Source organism: Stegostoma tigrinum, chromosome 39 (assembly GCF_030684315.1).
Source record: "Stegostoma tigrinum isolate sSteTig4 chromosome 39, sSteTig4.hap1, whole genome shotgun sequence".
Taxonomy (NCBI): domain Eukaryota; kingdom Metazoa; phylum Chordata; class Chondrichthyes; order Orectolobiformes; family Stegostomatidae; genus Stegostoma; species Stegostoma tigrinum.
Genome location: NC_081392.1, coordinates 21,432,053 through 21,451,059, shown reverse-complemented (window position 1 = coordinate 21,451,059; position 19,007 = coordinate 21,432,053). Strand labels below are relative to the sequence as shown.

Sequence of the window (19,007 nt, the reverse complement as noted above, 5' to 3'; positions counted from 1 at the left end):
TTGTTTCTTTTTTAAATATTGTTGCAAGCTTTCCGGGCGGCAGTCAGCGAACTATTCACTGTGGTCCTGAGCCTCAGAACATCCAAGGCTCTGAACTTACTAAGTCACCACTCAGGTCAACAGCGGAGATAAGTGTAACCTCAATTTGGGAAGATCCAGCAGACATCTCTCCCACACTAAAGATTGTCCTTCCGACACTTGGGGAACAGATGATGGAGAGGAATATGTCCTCCATATTGTCCCACCACCACACCTAGAGATAGAAAGGACTATGGAGCAGGCAAAACATGCATCACTTGTATAGGTTGAATTTAGTCACCTGGCTCTGGCTATGTGCGACATATCAATGTTTCGGATCATGCTCTGTAGGTTTGATGGCCAGGCTGGGAAGTGGAACTTGATCACCTTCAGAGCTGCTGGGTAACTGAAGAAGAATTCTCACTCTGCTCTCAATGGGCACAGAGAACTAGACAGCATTGGGGAAATGTTACTTTGCAGATAAAGGAAAGGAGCTGGGCACTATTTTCATGTCAGGAAAGAACAGATTGACTGAAAAGGGAATGCAATGTGCTTACATCTACAAGGATCGCCAAAAGAACATAGGGACACAATCTTAATTAGTTACACGTCTAAAAACAGACGTAGCAGCATGTGAAGAAGTCAGTGAAACACACCCTTCCCACCAACCACATAATATCCACAAGGCCCTGAACTGGCTGTAGTACAAACTAGAAATCAATAACATGCTTAATGTGGCTTGGTTGAGGCCCAGATATTCGACATACTTCTAGAGAAGACCCTGTTTGATTTATGGCTCTGGATCTCTGATTCATTTAGCCGATTGCACAGTGTTTATTTACACAAGATAAAGAGGTTTTAAGTGCTTGCAGTTTTTGAGACTCAGGACTGCAATATTGTCACTATAGGGATCACTGGTATTATATTGTGCACAATGTGGGTAAATCAGTACCTAAATGTCAGTGATTTTGGGAAGATTCAGCCTCTGAGCTCTCAAATAAATGGTTAAAAAAGGCTCCTGTTGTGAGTGAGCTTCAGTCTGGTAATGTCGGTCCTTTCTGGAATAGACTATTAGCAATGAATGTGGAAGAATCTGTATGAGACAGGTTTATTGAAATGGAAAGTTCATATAACACATGAATAAGCTAGAGTTAGGGTCTAACACAGAGTCATTCACCTCTCCCCCATCCTATTTTCTTCTTTGTGTTTTGTCCTTTATAACCTGATGTACTTCCTATGATATTACCCTATCTCCTTTCAGCCTTTATTTCCTCAGTTTTAAGTTCAACTGACAGATTTTAAAGAATGAATGTGAATTTGGGGAGTATTTGACATCCAGCCAGTGGCTTAAATCTGGTAAATATGTTATTGTAAGCTTAGAGGAGAAGTAGCTCACTTCCATTTCTGAATGATTTCCTGAATAAACTGTGGCAAGAGAGTTGGACAACTTAAGCCAGACTGTGCGTGAGTATCACCTTCACTCCTATCCCCACTGCACTGAGGTACTTCAATGTTAAAGTAACTCAGCAACTGCTCTCCTCTTAACAATTCAGTGGCAGGGTGCTGAACCCTGGATCTGAGAACATGTGTCACATCTCCACCCTCCTACACCCCCAATGTCCCACTCAAACAATTTACCCCTCCCCAAGAAACAGGAGAAAATCTCTAGAATTCTGTTTATGGATAATGTTTTTCATTTTAGACACGAGAAAATTTGATTGACAGTGTAATAAACACCAGTGATTCAGCTATGACTCTATTGATGGAGGCTGGAGGTTACACTTTGACATCCAAGTGAATTGGACAGGATTCATGTTTGGGGCAACTGGACAGGACTCGAGCCTGGAGCAATTGAGTGGTGTTCACGTCTGGGGGCAATTGGGCAGGGCTCAAGTTTAGGTAATAGGGCAGTGTTGGGTTTGGGGGATATATTTCAAATCAGAAAGTCTTGGCATCATTCAGTTTTACTTTGGGTCATAGGTGGAATCCTGTTTTTGTTTGGTTATAACTTTTCTATGTCCACAAATATGTTGGAAATGCTATATAAACTTGTGATACTGTAATAACCCTACTTGCCACCAAGGGAGGTGTAATCAGTGTCATACATTTAAACAAATCACTTTCCATCGACTCGCTTTTCATTGTAGGAAGTGAAACAAATCCATGTTTACAGTCAGCATTAGGATTTATAGTTGGTTCATGTCAGACACAGGTTACAGGGAGTGAAAGTCAGTTCTACACAATGACTTGCCAATATGCTGCAAAACACAAGCTTCAGGCACAGCCAGCTCTTGGCCACTCTAATTCTGTAAACATTCTCTCTCCCTGCGGGCTAATTGCTCCAGTTTGCCGAACAATTGGCCAAGTGTGCGTCAGAAACATTCTCGAGGGGAGAGGCTAGATTCTGCTCAATCCGTCATCTTAATAATTATTTTGTTTTTGAAAAGTGAAAACTATGCACACGCCTCTTAAAAAGGCACCACAGCCCAAGGTGTCTACAGGGGTAAAACTGAATACACTGCATGCAATTTGCCACATGCACAAACCTCGTATGTTGTAGCCTCACCCTGATCTGAAACACCAGTGCCACAACCTGACCTTAGACACGTCTGTACACTATCGAGATGGGAAGTACTGGTCAACATGGAGACTCGACACAAGATGCAGAACAAGGGTTAAACTGGTTTCTTCATAGTGAATTGGGTGGAAAGTGCATTACATTAATCACACTTCCTTTCCTTTCTCTCCACCCTAAAAGCAACACGTTTCTTTAATGAAAAAGAGCAAAGACATGTCAATGCGACCCCAAACAAGTCACTTGGTCAAAGCAGAATCCCAAAGCCCCTGATACACATTGCTTTCCAACACTGACATCACAACTAAGACATGCAGAATCATGGCCGTGAGCCCAGAGAGTTTGTTTAAATACAGAGCGTCAGAGTAAATTACATCCATTGTTTACAGAAACTAATTACTGAATATCTCGACAGATCTGTAAAATGCTTGCTAAAATCCATCACCCTAGGGTTTTCTGATCTTTCGCACCACAAAGAGTAGACTTCCCCCTGCCTATTGTAAAAAGGTTCTTTGAAAAATCTCTATAAAGTTTTAAATTACAGCTCAACTTAGAAAAACTAGGAATGGGGGAGAGACAGGGACAGGATCTGGAATGAAACACAGAAGAAAACACCCTTCCCCACAAGTTAAAATGGAAACATTTTTTTCTCTCATCTGTAAAATAAATCAAACTCTAAGTCCCATCTGCCCAGGCACATGGAATAAATTATATCAAGAGCTCAAGAAAGCTTCATAAAACTCTTTCTTTCTCCCCTCCTGTTAGTTACTCACACAGTCGGAATCCAGTCTTGGCTGTGTCAGAAGGGCTACTGTCACTGTAAACCGTTGTGATATTGCCCTTTCTACAGCGATTCTCACAATGTCCAGCCTCACACTTCAGCTTACAAACCGTAGGTGTGAAGAGAACCTTGATCTTCCCAACCTCAGCAATTTGATTAAACACTGGTGACATGAACACAGTGCAACAACAAAGCATCAGGAGCAGCTCGGAATCCATTGGGGTCCCTAAAGGTTCAGATCCCCGAGCAGTCCAAGGAGGAAACTGAAGCTCAAGCTAACGCAAAGAATATCTTAAAATCTCCACAGGGTTTGTGATCCTTTGTATGGGAGTTTAATTGAATGCAGCATATTGAGTATACACTGGGAAAGAATCCAAACATGCACTTTATGAGGGGTAACAGTCTCGGAGTTAACCCAGTAAAGGTCTATCCCTGATTCACTGCACGGCATGACGACTCAACACAGTTACCAAATGACAAGAGGCAAGTGCTTGAAAATTAAAATCAGGTTTATTGTGAAAGTAAATCCTGTTTGGTGAGGTGAAACACAGTCTAGCTTTCTGGTTCCTGGCCAAAATGTACAGCACAGAATTCTAGACACAGTGGAATGGGTAGGGAAGAGAGAGGAGGGGACAGGGGAGAAAGGAGATAGGAGAACCCTAGTGAGAGAGGGAAAGAGAAAGGCAGAGGAGGAGAGTGAGGACAGTAGAGGAAGATGAGGGGGGAGGAGTGGCTTGAATCAGTGAGAGATAGGATGCCTTTTATAAATACAGTTGAGATGTGGTTCAATACGTGTTACAAAGTAATATTTGGAGGTTATATTTACTTTATCCAAACAATTCTGAACTATTCCAGCAGTAGCAGGTCTCCCCTAGTGTTGCTCACAGGCTGAGTGTTTTAATGAGAATGGCAATGTTACACAGACCAACGATTAGATGTGATTCTACAAATAGGCAGCATTGGCCATATAATTCCGTGTGCGCTAATAACTACACTAACAGCTCATTTAAGGCAACTGATTGAGCAATGTTCTATGTCTCAGTTACAGTTATTACACATAAAATTAAGGACCCTTTCTCTGCAAACAAAAGGAATATGTTCGAGCTTTGTGCCCTTTTTGAATTATACAGAAGATTAAGGAACGACTACTTCCTGTTGCTTAATAAATGGCGAGCTAATTTGCCAACCAATCAACAGCCTTTCTTCAGTAATATTAATAACTGCTGCAATTGTCTGAAAGTTGGCAGTCTTATGTTTGGATTGATGAGTGCAAGATGATAAATTTCAGTGATGTCTCTGACTTTTAAGCAACACATGGCATATTATTCTGCTGCTAGAATGAGACTGTATTTAATGATGAACAGTGACTTCTTGTCACTTGTACTCTACAATGAGCAAAACAGTAAGATACAGTGAAAAGTTTCAACTGTTGTCACAATCTAGCATCATTCACTTGCTTCCTGAATTCAGAGTTGAGCCTATCCCTTTACACCAGCAGTGACAGGCCCCCTGTTATACACCCCATTTCACAGTCAGTTCTGCTGAAGTCAGTGGAATGGAATTATCAGCATGGCCAATAGCCAGATCCATTTCTCACCATCGGCGAAGGTGCGTTTCTATCTCAGAATGTCAGATTGTTATAAACTGGGTAAATTCCATTCAGTTCATACAGAATCACTGCTGAAGATGCAGATGAAGATGATTTGCAGATTGACCAGTTCTTTTTTGTTAACTTGAGGATATTGCTGACAAGAAGGAAAGGGAAATCGATCGAGTCATTCGTCAGGAGTGTATCAATATCACCTTCCACTGCACTGATTTTGCAATGATCAGGGTTGACCATCACAATTGGGATCAGCCAATTCAAAATACACCAAATTCCCAACCAGCTGAGTCATGAAATACATAGAAGATAGGAGCAGGAGTAGGCCATTTGGCCCTATGAGCCTGCTCTGCTATTCAATATAATCACAGCTGGCCCTCCATCTCAGTGCCATATTCCCACTTTATCTCCATTGCCCTTGAAAGCTTTATCATCTAAACATGCATCCCTTTCTTGAATATATTAGTGACTTGGCCGCCACAGCCTTCTATGGTAGAGAATTCCACAGGCTTTCTGCCCTTTTGGTGGAGAAATCTCAGACCTGAATGACCTCCCCCGTTTGCTGAAACTTTGTCCTCAGACCTAGACTTTCTAGCCAGGGGAAACATCCTCCCTGCAACCAGTCTGTCCAGCCGTGTTAAAATTTTATATATTTCAATTCGGTCCTGTATCATTCTTCCAAACTCTAGTGAACACAGGCCCAGTCAAAGCAATCTGTCACTGTAGGACAATCCTGCCATCCCCACTATCAACCAGGTGATCCTCCACTGCATTCCCTCGTTGCCAAGTATGTTCATCTTTAGGTAGAGACACCAAAACTGTATACAATATTCCAGGTACTGTCTCACCAAGGTCCTGTATAAGTGCTGTAAGATATCCTGACTTGTGAACTCAATTCCTCTTGTAATGAAGGCCAATTTAACATTTGCCTTCCTAATTTCTTGCTGCAGCTGCCTGTTCGCTTTCAACAAAGGAGTACAAGGACACCCAGATCCCTTTGCACATCCACATTTGCCAATATATCACCACTTGAGCAATACTCTTCCTTGACTTTCACACCAAAGTGTACGACTTCACATCTGGCCACATTGTGACTGCACTGCCATCTGTTTGCCCTGTCACTCAACTTAACTAAGTCACCTTGATGCCTCTTTGCATCCTCCTCATGATCCCGTCCAGTTTTGTGTCTTCAGTAAACTTGGAAATGTTGCATTTGGTTCCCTCATCCAGGTCATTTATAAATATCAGAGTAGGGGCCCAAGCCCTGGTCACTGTGAAACTTCACCAGTCACTGCCTTCTACTCAGAAAATGATCCATTTATTCCCACTCTTTGTTTCCTGTCTCTCAACCATACCTTGGCCCATGGCAATATATTTCCCCCTTATTTTCTGTGATTTACCTTTGTCCATTAACCTCTTAGGAGGTACCTTATCAAAAGCCTTCTGAAAATCCAAACACACCACATTCACAGGCTCTCCCTGATCTATTCTACATCCAGAAAGAATTCTAGTAGGTTTGTTAAGCATGATTTGCCTTTCATTAACCCATGCTGGCTTTGTCCAATTTTGTGAATGCTTTCAAAATGTCCTGTTATCATGTCTTTTGTAATAGATTCTAAAATTTTCCCCACTACTGACAGTACAGCTTACAGAAGGTAAAAGGGATGACAAGCTGGATAACATCAGATATTATTGAACACTACACTTGTACTTTTCATTCAGTATCTACATCTACAAATCCTACAAATGTAGAACATGCCATTCCTAACTTCATGAGCTGAAATGAACTTGCTCAAGGGGACGGATCTTAGAAACTAGCTTCAACTTGTGTTGTGTTGTTCTACTTCAATTGAAGAACCATGTGTGGGATTGTGCCACATTTGCACAGATATGATCATCCTAAGGCAGTAAGGAAATATTGTAGGTGGATGAGAGACCGAGTGAAATGAGACCCTTGGGACATTAGTCAAGAATGAGTTGGTTATCCCAGTGAGTGGGTAGGAAAAGGAGGGGAAGGCCGGTTTCGGGTCAGTGTATAGATTTAGAAGGAGCACAAAAGAAAATTCCAGAACTCACCACCTGTCGGTAAAACCTGTGAAACTGAGAATTTAACTGGTTTTGTTGTAACACTGAAGGGTTAGCATGAAGGTCCTTGTCAGTTGTCAACAGGAGGAAGCAAGTTCCTTCCCCGCATGATGCTGAGATTTTTTAAAGAAGTAAAACTCAGCAAATAATCATCATTCTAATGTAAAGAACACACGCCTTGGTACAGTCCCGGGTCTCCGGGCATCTCAATCTGTATTCCTTCTTCCCAAAATGAAATAAATCCTGGGGTTTTTTTTGTTGACTTGCAACCGAGTACTACAGCCACAGGCCACATCATTCCGTGTGCTCGATCCTGAACCCAAGGCAGTGAGACTCCTTCCAATGGTGTAGAATGGAAGTTCCAACGTCTTCATTTCTACCTTTGCTCCATTACATACACAGCAAGAACAATGGCTGTGAGTGGGTGCAGTAAATGGTACATAAAACACCGACCCCAGTGCAGATACCCATTCACTTGGAGCTCCATCAACAATCCAGCCTTTTCAGGCCACAGCAGACACAAAGCACACACACTCACTCAGGGGCACACATCAGATGTACATTACACATCAGGACAGGTCAGCAGGGGGTTAGATACAGAATAAAGCTCCCTCTATACTGTTCCTATCAAACACTTCCAGGACAAGGACAGCATAGGGTTAGAGAGGGTGTTGTGTTTGGAGGAAATGAATGCTTGAAGAGGTTGTGAAGGTGCAGAAAGATGGGAGAGAGTGCATAGGGATTGGGGCAGAGTTTGAAGGCAATTTGAGATGATGTTTTGGAGGACAGGGAAGAGATGGGTGAAGAGAGTGGAGGATCCAACCCTGTGCTGCCCCTGTCCTGCAACTGTTTGATAGGGGCAGTATAGATGGAGGATGGAGGTGACTGGAGCATAAAAGGAAAGAGACAGGTGGATAGAACGGAGGGTACCTTAGGAGAATGAGTTGGGAGGGGGGGCAAGGAGGAAACAAGGAGATTGGAGGGGGAGACGAGGAGAGTGGGAGAGATGGGGAGAGTGTGGAGGGGGGTTTAGGAAAGTGAAGGGGGCATCTGAGGGGAAACAAAAGGGGCCAGGGAGACTGGAAGGGTCTGAGGAGAAGACAGGACTGAGGAGAGTGTAAGGTGGGGGAGGTGACTGGGGCAAGGGTGAAATGGAGGGGATGTCAGAGTGAGCGGAGGGAAGTAGAAGAGTGCAAAGTATTGTGGAGAGCGAGGCGAGTGGCAGAAGGGTGTGGGGGAAGGGACAGAGAGAGTGCTGAGAGAGGGGAGAGGGCCGATGGGTATGAAATGGGAAGCAGAGAGGAGGGAGAGGACATGATAGAAGGGGCAGAGGAGAGTGGAAGGTACAGGAAGGGCAGCTAAGAGGAAGGTGAGCCTGAGGGTAAAGATGTTGGTGAATGGACATTAGAAGGTCACAGTCAGTCAGTCATCACCTGCCTCCAGATTGAGTGGACGGCTGCAATTAGGAACAATGGCAATTGGCCAACATCTGCAAAGCTGCATTGTTTATCAGCTGGCAAGGCTAGAAACAGCAATTAGAGCTGCCATAAATGCTGACAATATGAACCCATTTTAACCTCAAGAATCTCACTGAATTCGACCTCCCAACATCAACTCCCACAACAACTTACCCACTCCGTATCAATTTAGATTGCGCACACAAACTTGTGCCCATGATCACGCGCTCACTCTCGTGCCCAAACTCAAACACACCCACTAAATGTCTCACATAGACCGATGCATACTCGCACGCCCAATGTGCTCAAATGTCCAGAACTGTCTGACACAGCCACTTATAACTGACTTTCACTCATTCACTCACATACTCTCTCACACTCACACAGCTAGACCCACCCGTACACACCCATGCATCCTTCCCTTTCCCTTAGATAGGAGCATTACTGTGATGATACACTTGATTGACTGCAGTCTGCACTCGCATCGGTCTGTGTTGGATATTCTATGAGGATTATAGGTTGCAACCCATTTGTAGTAGACAGCAAGTGGTGATGAATTTCTGCAGCCAGCCAGATTTGAGAACAATGCTCCATAATCTCTCCTGAGTCCAAGGCCTTTGAGAAGTCAGAGAAGGTCCTGGATAGAGGCTGCTGCACTTTTCTTGCAGACTCTTGCTGTGAAGACCATGTTACAGTGCCCCTTGACAGACAGAATACACACTCTGACTCCTGGAGGAGTTACTTGGTCACTAGGAGGAGGTGATTGAGCACGATTCTTGCAATGATCTTTCCTGTGACAGAGAGCAGGGAGACCACTCCCCACCCACCTCCCCCCAACCCCACCCCACATAGTTATCAGGGTCTCAGGGGACTCCTGGAGTGTTCTCCTCCTGCTCGGTGAGGGAGGAGGGTTGTGTAATTGAGCTAGGGGCTCTCCTCCACTGTGTTTTGGTGCACATTCTGTCTGTCTGCTCCAGTGACCTTCTTGTTTTCTTCTGAATCACATGCACACTCCTGTAAACACTCATACACAATAACAATTGTGTTCACAACAGCACAGACTCTCTGGCCCTTTTATTCGAAAGGGATAATTCAGAGAAGGTTCCTTTGATTCATTTCGGAATGCAGGGCTTTATCATATTTGGAGGTCAGGTCTGTACCCATGAGAGTTTAAATTAATGCGGGGTGATCTTAAGGAAACATTTATGTTTAGGAGGAGAATATTTTGTCTTGGAAGGGAGATTAGAACACAGAGACACACTTTATGTATTAAGATAGGGAGAGGAGACGGTCTTTCTGAGGGTCAGTGAAAGAACAAAGAACAATAGAGCACAGGAATAGGTCCTGTTAACACACAGTGTGGAGCTGGAGAAACACAGCAGGCCAGGCAGCATCAGAGCAGGAAAGCTGACATTTCTGGTCAGGACCCTTCTTCAGACATTTCTGAGAAAGGGTCCCAGCCTGAAACATCAGCTTTCCCGCTCCTCTGATTCTGCCTGGCCTGCTGTGTTCCTCCAGCTCCACACTGTGTTACCCCTGACTCCAGCATCGGCAGTTCTTACTATCTCTGTGTGACACATGATGACTTTTGGTCTAGGTGGCTCGTATCTCTCTATTCCCTGCTTATTCATATATGTCAGGATTTCACCTCCACCATCATTCTATCCATGCCTCTCAAAATTTTGTGAATTTCTATCAGGCCACTCCTCAGCTGCTAACACTTAAGTGAAAATAAAACAAGTTTGTCCAATCTCTCCTCACTTTCAAATCAGGCAACATCCCGGTAAACCGTTTCTGTGGTACCTAGATCTCTCTGTACGTTGATGCTACTAAGGGTTCAGTCATTTACTGTATACTTCCTTCCAGCATGAGATCTTCCAAAATGCATCACTTTACATTTGTCTACATTAAATTCCATCTGCCATTTCTCCAACCAAGTTTTCAACCTATCTATATCTGGCTGTATCCTCTGGCAAATCTCGTCACCATCCACAACTCCCCAACTCTGTGTGTTGTCCACAAGTTTACTAATAAGATCACGTGCATTCTCCTCCAAATCATTACAAACAATAGGGGTCCCAGCACTGATAGCCAAGGTAAGCCACTGGGATCAGATCGCCTGTGAGAAAACCACCCTTACACTGTTATTCTTTCTCTTGCATGACCAAGCCAGTTTTGTATCCAACTTACTAATTTACCACAGATTCCACGTCCTTCTGGACGAGCCTACCATGAGGGACCGTGTCAAACATTTTAGTAAAGTCCATGTAGACAACATCCACTGCCCTACCCTCAACAAACTTCTTCATTGCTTTCTTCAAACAAAAAACTGATATTTGTGAGACATGACCTTCCCTGTACAAAGCCACGCTGAGTATCACTACAAAGTCCATATTTTTCCAAATGTGAGTAAATCCTGTCCTAAGAATCTTCTGTAATAATTTTCCTACCACCTAAGGCTCACCAGCCTATAATTTCCCAGGTCATTCCTGTTGCCCTTCTCAAACAAAGGATCAATATTGGCTGTTCTCCAGAGCTTTGGGACTTCTCCTGTAACTAAAAAGAGTATACAAAGATTTTATATAAGGCCACAGCAATTTCCTCCCTCACTCCCTCAGTATTCTGGGGTGGATCCCATCAGGGCCCAGGGACTTGTCTACCTTAATGCTTTTCAAAACACCCAACACACATTTTTGTATCAACTATGTAGAATTCACTTTTACAGAAGGCAGTAAAGGCCGGATCTATAAATTTATACCAGGTTGAATAGGACAGATAACAGATGCAGGGACTATGGGAGCGGAGAAAAAAATGAACTTTGGAGTCAGTACAGTGTGGAGCTGGAGAAACACAGCAGATCAGGCAGCAGAGGAGCGGAAGAGTAAGGGCTCTTCATCAGGACTTGATGAAGATCTCGACCTGATATGTAGACTTGCCCGCTCCTCTGATGCAGCCTCACCTGCTGTGTTCCTTCAGCTCTACACTGTACTGACTCTGACTTCCAGCATCTGCAGTACTTGCTATCTTCTAGAAAAATGAATGTTGTCATCAGAATCAGATAAGCAGTCTCGAAGGGCTGAATGGCCTACTCCTGCACCTATTGTCTATTGTCTATTGTCAGTCACCTTATTGACTACAGAATAGAATCAAAGGGCCCAGTCATCTATTGCTGCTCCTACGGTCAAGCCCTGTGTACACTGTCCACATCAAACACTCCCAGGACAGAGACAGCATGGGTTTGTACTTAGGCTCATTTCATCTGGGCTATGCCGGTGTTTACTCACCACCTCTAACTGCCCTGAAGAACATAAGTGTGAGGTGCCTTCTTATTACAGAAGGATTTTGACCCAGCAACAGTGAATGAATAGAGACATACTTCCAAGTTAGGGCGCTGAGTGGTTTGGAGGCGAACTTGCAGTGCCTGGCGTTTCTAAGTGTCTGCTCTGGACAAGTGGCCACGAAGCTTTGAAAGGTAATGTTGAAGAGTTATTATTGTTAGTAATGATGAAAGTCCACGGTCACTAGTAATTGGGTTAGGATTGCTCAGCTTAGCTCAGACTGGGCTCTTTCAGGCAGCTCATTCTCTGGGTTGGAATTGGAGGCTCCACAATGAAGTGGTTATGTTCTCCCTCGTCTCACCTGGTGTGGTACCTAATCTGATGGTATTATTCAGAGCCCACTCTCATCTCTACACCCACAGTTATACCCACTTCCCCCTCACATTTACCTTTGATACTTGCTTGTTTAACTCTAGGTTGGCTCTCTTCATATTTCTTTGAGCCTTGGCTTTTTGCATTGGCTGTGGCATCAGGTGGCATTGGCTGTCTCTTGGCAATTTTGGCAGAATGCTGGCTGGAGGGTGTCAGTTTCCTCAGTAACACTGTCTGTGCCTGTTTCACACTGTAAAAGAAAGGAACGGAATTTAACCACAGGAATCACCAATACTACAGAAAACATGGGAAACTGCTGAAGCAAAAAGAGGGAATGGAACGTGGGAATAATTGGAAAAAAAGGAGAAGGGAGAAGGGGACAAGAGAGGTGAGAGAAGGATGAGTATAAAGAGTTGGAAAGAAGAAGGGGAGCAGGCAGAGGTCAAATAGACACGGGGAAAATTATTGGTTGAAGGCCCAATCATTCCTCCTGTTAGGCCAATCGTTGTCTAGATATGTGGCCAAAACAAATGATTCACTTCATTGGTGTTGCCCAGCCTAGGTATCTCCACATCCATTCCAGTACGCACACATTAAATATTGCCAAAAGAGACAGTTACCTCTTATAAGCCCCAAAGCTAGTTAGTTCAGGTTGCCTGGAGACAGGAAACTCTCAATCTGTACAACCACTTACTCTGTTTACATTCAATTTTCAGACGTAATATTCAGACAGTTCCTGGCTCGACTTTGCTCTCCCCACAATACAGACAGAGTCTTTTCCTGCCAGAATGAACAAAGGCACAAATCAAGGACGTTTGGCAGTAGTTTCAGACTGAAACAAACCGATTAGATTTACGCTTCGTGGGGACAAGAAACCCATCCCACACTGGTGCATAAACACAGTTCCAGAAGCAGCCCACAGATCGCTGATAAAAATACTTCTGCAACAATTGTGTTGCTTGAATTGTGAAAGTGATCTGTACATCACAGCAAGAACACCTTCTGCAGGGAAAAATCACATTAGTACAAAAGTTCTGTTTTGGTTCTATGAGGGCCACACAGCACCTGACCTCATCACAGCCCTCGTTTAAACATAGACAAAAGGAATTAAACTCCAGAGGTGAAGTGAAAGTGACAGCCCTTGACATCAAGGCTGCATTTGACTAAGTGTACTAGAAAGGAGTCCTAGCGAAACTAAAATCAATGAGTATCAGGGGCAAACTCTCTAGTGGTTGGAATCATACCTGGCACCTGGGAAAATGGTTGTGGTTGTTGGAGGTCTGTCATCTCAGCTCCAGAACATCTCTGCAGGAGTTCCTCAGGGTAGTGTCCTAGGTCCTGCTTCAGAAATGTCCTTCCCTCCATCACAAGGTCAGAAGTGGGGATGTTCACCGATGTTTGCACAATGGATGATGATGGGATAGTGTGGGGGGGTGAGCTTAGATTAGTTCACAGGTCAGCGCAACATTGAGGGCCGAAGGCCCTGTTCTGCGCTGTATTGTTCTATGTTCAATGATCATCAATATTTAGACACAGTCCATGTTCAAATGCAACAAGATGAGGACAATATCCAGGTTTGGCCTGGCAATTGGCAAGTGCCATTTATTTCACATAAATGCCAGGCAATAGCCATCCCCAACAAGAGAGAATCTGACTTTCACTCCTCAACATTACTGTCACTGAGTTCCTCCTTTATAGGAATCTAAGATTTGGATTTGTCGAGCAGCAGATCACATCTAAATATTTGATACACCACAAGACAAGCGTAACAATCACAACAATGTTCATATACCTGACACAAGAGGAATGTCCACCTTGTGTGTGGCATAGAGGAATTTTAACCATGAGGCCCTTTGGGGGACATCTGTGTTCTTTGAATATTTTCCTGTCAATTAGAATTTCAGATTGAAGTAGTCAAAACGACTTTGTGTTCCTTCTCATTTGGAGGTTACAATTCTAGAGAGAAACTGAAGCCTCTGGGATAATTTCTCCTGTCCCCAAATCAGGAACATGTGTCTCAGGGTCTGAGTGGGAGGATCACAGTGAAGTCCAGTCATATCCCGGTCCTTTAGTTTTCCAAGTGAATTCAATGCATTGAGGAAGAAGCAGAATTCCTTCAGTCGTACACTGGAGTTCTAGACTGTCCCAGTCTTATATAATACAGAACATTCCAGCACAGAACAGGCCCTTTGGCCCATGGTGTTATGCCGAAGATGATGCCAAATTAAACTAATCCCTTCTGCCTGCCATTGGTTCAAATCCTTCTATCTCTTGCAATTTCACGTGCTTATCTAAAAGTCCCTTAAATGTCTTAATGTTTCTGCCACAACCACCCTCCTGCTACACTCTGTGTAAATAACTGCCCCTCACCTTCCATTTCAATTTTCTCCATCTAACCTGAAACACATGCCCCCTTGTTTTGAACATTTCACCTCTGGGATAAAGTTTCTGACCGTCAACTCTATCTATGCATTTCATAATTTTATCAAGTCTCCCCTCAGTCTCTGAGAAAACAACCTGAGTTTGCCTAGCCTCTCCTTACAGTTCATACCCTCTAATCCAGGCAGCATCCTGGTGAAACTCTCCAAAGTCTCTACATCCGTCCTATAATGTGGTAGCCAGAACTGAACACAGTACTGTATGTGCAGCCTAATCAAAGTCTTACAAAGCTGCAACATGAGATCTTGATTCTTGTACTCAATTCCCTGACCAACGAAGGCAAACATGCCAGAAAACAAGGTGTAGAGTTGGATGAGCACAGCGGGCCAAGCAGCATCAGAGGAGCAGGAAAGCAGATGTTCCAGGTCTAGGCCCTTCTTCATAAAGGGATAAATGAGCTATTCTGGCTGGCAATCAGTAACTAGTGGTGTGCCTCAGGGATCAGAGTTGGGACCACAATTATTTACAATTTATACAGATGACTTGGAGTTGGGGACCGCGTGTAGGGTGTCAAAGTTTGCAGATGTCACTAAGATAAGTGGCAGAGCAAAGTGTGCAGAGCACTGTGAAACTTTGCAGAGGAACACAGATACATTGAGTGAGTGGGCAAAGGTCAGGCAGATAGAATACAATGTAAATAAATGTGAAGTTATACATTTTGGTAGGAGTAATAATAAAAAGGATTATTACTTGAATGATAAAAAATTGCAGCATGCTGCTATGCAGAGGGACCTGGGTGTCCTTGTGCAGGAATCACAGAACGTTGGTCTGAAGGTACAATAAGTAATTAGGAAGGCAAATGGAATTTTGTCCTTCATTGTTCAAGGGATGTCTTGGGTGGTGGGGTCGGATTGTAGATGGCGGAAGTGTCGGTGGACCCCACCACCCAAGGCATTTTTCCATCCCCACCCCTGTCTGTCTTCCGGAAAGACCACTCTCTCCGTGACTCCCTTGCCTGCTCCACACTCCCCTCCAACCCCACCACACCCGGCACCTTCCCCTGCAACCGCAGGAAATGCTACACTTGCCCCCACACCTCCTCCCTCACCCCTATCCCAGGCCCCAAGATGACATTCCACATTAAGCAGAGGTTCACCTGCACATCTGCCAATGTGGTATACTGCATCCACTGTACCCGGTGTGGCTTCCTCTACATTGGGGAAACCAAGCGGAGGCTTGGGGACCGCTTTGCAGAACACCTCTGCTCGGTTCGCAACAAACAACTGCACCTCCCAGTCGCAAACCATTTCCACTCCCCCTCCCATTCTTTAGATGACATGTCCATCATGGGCCTCCTGCAGTGCCACAACGATGCCACTTGAAGGTTGCAGGAACAGCAACTCATATTCCGCTTGGGAACCCTGCAGCCTAATGGTATCAATGTGGACTTCACCAGCTTCAAAATCTCCCCTTGCCCCACCGCATCCCTAAACCAGCCCAGTTCGTCCCCTCCCCCCACTGCACCACACAACCAGCCCAGCTCTTCCCCTCCACCCACTGCATCCCAAAACCAGTCCAACCTGTCTCTGCCTCCCTAACCTGTTCTTCCTCTCACCCATCCCTTCCTCCCACCCCAATCTCCTACCTACTAACCTCATCTCACCTCCTTGACCTCTCCGTCTTCCCTGGACTGACCTATCCCCTCCCTACCTCCCCACCTATACTCTCTCCACCTATCTTCTTTTCTCTCCATCTTCGGTCCGCCTCCCCCTCTCTCCTCATTTATTCCAGAACCCTCAGCCCATCCCCCTCTCTGATGAAGGGTCTAGGCCTGAAACGTCAGCTTTTGTGCTCCTGAGATGCTGCTTGGCCTGCTGTGTTCATCCAGCCTTACATTTTATTATCTAGGGTTATGTTGCAGCTGTACAAGTGCTGGTGAGGCCACACCTGGAGTACTGCGTGCAGTTTTGGTCTCCTTACTTGAGAAAGGGTGTACTGGCACTAGAGGGGGTGCAGAGGAGGTTCACTAGGTTAATTCTGGAGTTGAGGGGGTTGGCTTATGAGGAGTGACTGAGTAGATTGGGATTATATTCATTGGTACTCAGAAGATTGAGGGGGGATTTTGTAGAAACATATAAAATTATGAAGGGAATAGATAAGATAGCAGCAGAGAGGATGTTCCCACTGACAGGTGAAGCTAGGACAAGAGGGCGTAGCCTCAAGATTAGAGGGAGCAGATTTAGGACTGAATTGAGAAGGAACTTCTTCATCCAGGGAGATGTTAATCTGTGGAATTCCTTGCCCAATGAAGTAGTTGATGCTACTTCAGTAAATGTTTTTAAAACTAAGGTAGATATTTTTAACAATAAAGGAATTGAGGGATGTGGTGAAAGCGTGGGTAAGTGGATCTGAGTCTACGAAAACATCAGCCATGATCTTATTGAATGGCAGAGCGGGCTCGAAGGGCTGAACAGCCTATTCCTGCTCCTAGTTCTTATGTTCTTGATGCTGCCTGGCCTGCTGTGTTCATCCAGCTCTACACCTTGTTATCTCAGACTCCAGCATGGGCAGTTCCTACTATCGCCAAGCAAGCCATATGGCTTCTTTAGCACCCTATCTACTTGTGTGGTCAAATTCTCAATTTTCTCACACCCAGTCTGTGAGAAAAACATCATAGTCAGACCTGTTTAGTAGACCCAAACAAACAGCCAATATCTAAAACCATGTCATTGCCAAGAAACAATCACAAGTCCTCAACAGAGTAAACCAAAAAGATGCAGGGAATGAAAGTTAATGCCTAACCCCACAATATACCTCAACTTATTTGAAACCATTTCAAGAGGTGCTCCTACTGAATCATAATTCTTACTCATGCTAAGGCACATGTCCTTACTTTGCTCAGAAGATCTGCTCGAGAAACATTTTCACTAAAGCAACAATTAATTTCAGGCCCATAAGAAAACCTTTTCCTTAAACTTTAATGAAAGCTCAAAGAATCAGACATGAATCATACTCTGCCAGTTTTATCACAGAAATCACCTTCTCTTTTTCCCAAATAAATTATTTGTTATTGTTGTAAAGAGAGGAGAAAACTCTGGAGTTTTTTTTATTCTTAGCCCATAGAGCTAAAAGTAAATGATCTTCAATTTCCCCACATTCTGTAAGATCATCTCTACAGGATTGAGTGGGTAGGATCATTGTTATCCAGAACATCTAAAATTCCAACCTCAGCCACCAATTCAGTCAATGGAGAAATAAGCACCTGTGATCTCGCTTGTGTCCATTCGCAACTGGTCTGATCTTGAAATCAGATTAGTTACTGAATCATTTCTGTTAGCTAGATTAGCTGGATGCCTGATTTCTGAGCACAGTAATGCATTAGCATGGGTTCAACTCCTGCACCGGTTGAGGTTACCACGCAGATCCTCCTCCTCAATCTCTTCCGTCACCTACGGTGTCATGCCCCTCAGGTTAAACTCACCACCAGTCACATCTCTCAAATGGGCGCTGTGGGCCAGTATGAGTACGGAGACTTTACCTTTCAGATGTACAATTAAACACTTTATCTGTATCAGGTTTTAAACAAAAAGATCTATTGACCGGATCTCTTAATAAACACCATTATTGGTTTATTATCAAAGTAAAACTTATTGAGTGATGATGCAATAATTAGTACGTACACACACACACACACACACACACACGCGCGCGCACCTGTCCCCTCCTCCATCCAAAAAAACTGGCAATCAAAAAAGATTGGCTTTCTGAAACAAAAACATGAGTTCTCCTTGGTTAATGGAAAGGAAAGTTTGAAATGTTCGTCAGCCGCTTTTACAAATGAACAAATAGGTTTCAGTCCAAATTGAACATAAACACTTTCATTTCAGAAAGGGACTCAATCAGGTGGGCAGTTTCTTCTTCACAGGCTTTCCTTCAACTGGACAAGATCAAACAAGAACTTCTCCAAAGACAGTCGATGCTCAAAACAGTCTCAGTAGGGATCTACCACAAAAAACAAGCAGTTATTACTAGTCATGTGATTTTTTTTTTAGGAAGCCTGTTTAAAAAAACAAACATCCACAGGGAGCTTTCAACTACCTGTTTTAAAGAAACCACACTAACTTATTTAAAGTTTAGTGGAAATACCTAGTTTTCTAGCAGCTTCTAGCATTCCACACTTGGAATATTATGTTCAGTTCTGGTCACCTCATTATAGGAAAGATGTGGAAGCTTTAGAGAAGGTGCAGAGGAGATTTACCAGGATGCTGCCTGGACTGGAGGACGGGTCTTGCGAGGAAAGGTCGAGGAAGCTAGGGTTTTTCTCGTTCGAGTGCAGAAGGATGAGAGGTGACTTGATAGAGGTGTACAAGATGATGAGGTATAGATAGAGTGGATAGTCAGAGACTTTTCCCAGGACAGAAATGGTTATTACAAGGGGGCTAATTTTAAGGTGATTGGA

General features: G+C 44.0%; 1 protein-coding gene across 5 annotated transcripts in view; it reads right to left on the bottom strand.

The window, feature by feature from the left end:
• The window catches only part of LOC125447701 (latent-transforming growth factor beta-binding protein 1-like), a 120,501-nt gene that overhangs the window by 79,467 nt on the left and 22,027 nt on the right, over nucleotides 1-19,007 (bottom strand). For 3 of the 5 annotated variants that reach the window (XM_059640915.1, XM_059640919.1, XM_059640916.1), the window contains one exon: nucleotides 12,247-12,419. In XM_059640915.1, coding sequence (XP_059496898.1) covers nucleotides 12,247-12,419 — 173 coding nt within the window. Of the gene's footprint in view, nucleotides 1-3,366; nucleotides 3,692-12,246; nucleotides 12,420-12,863; nucleotides 12,946-19,007 lie in introns of those variants that run through there. The other 2 variants (XM_059640920.1, XM_059640917.1) reach the window with 2 other exon arrangements.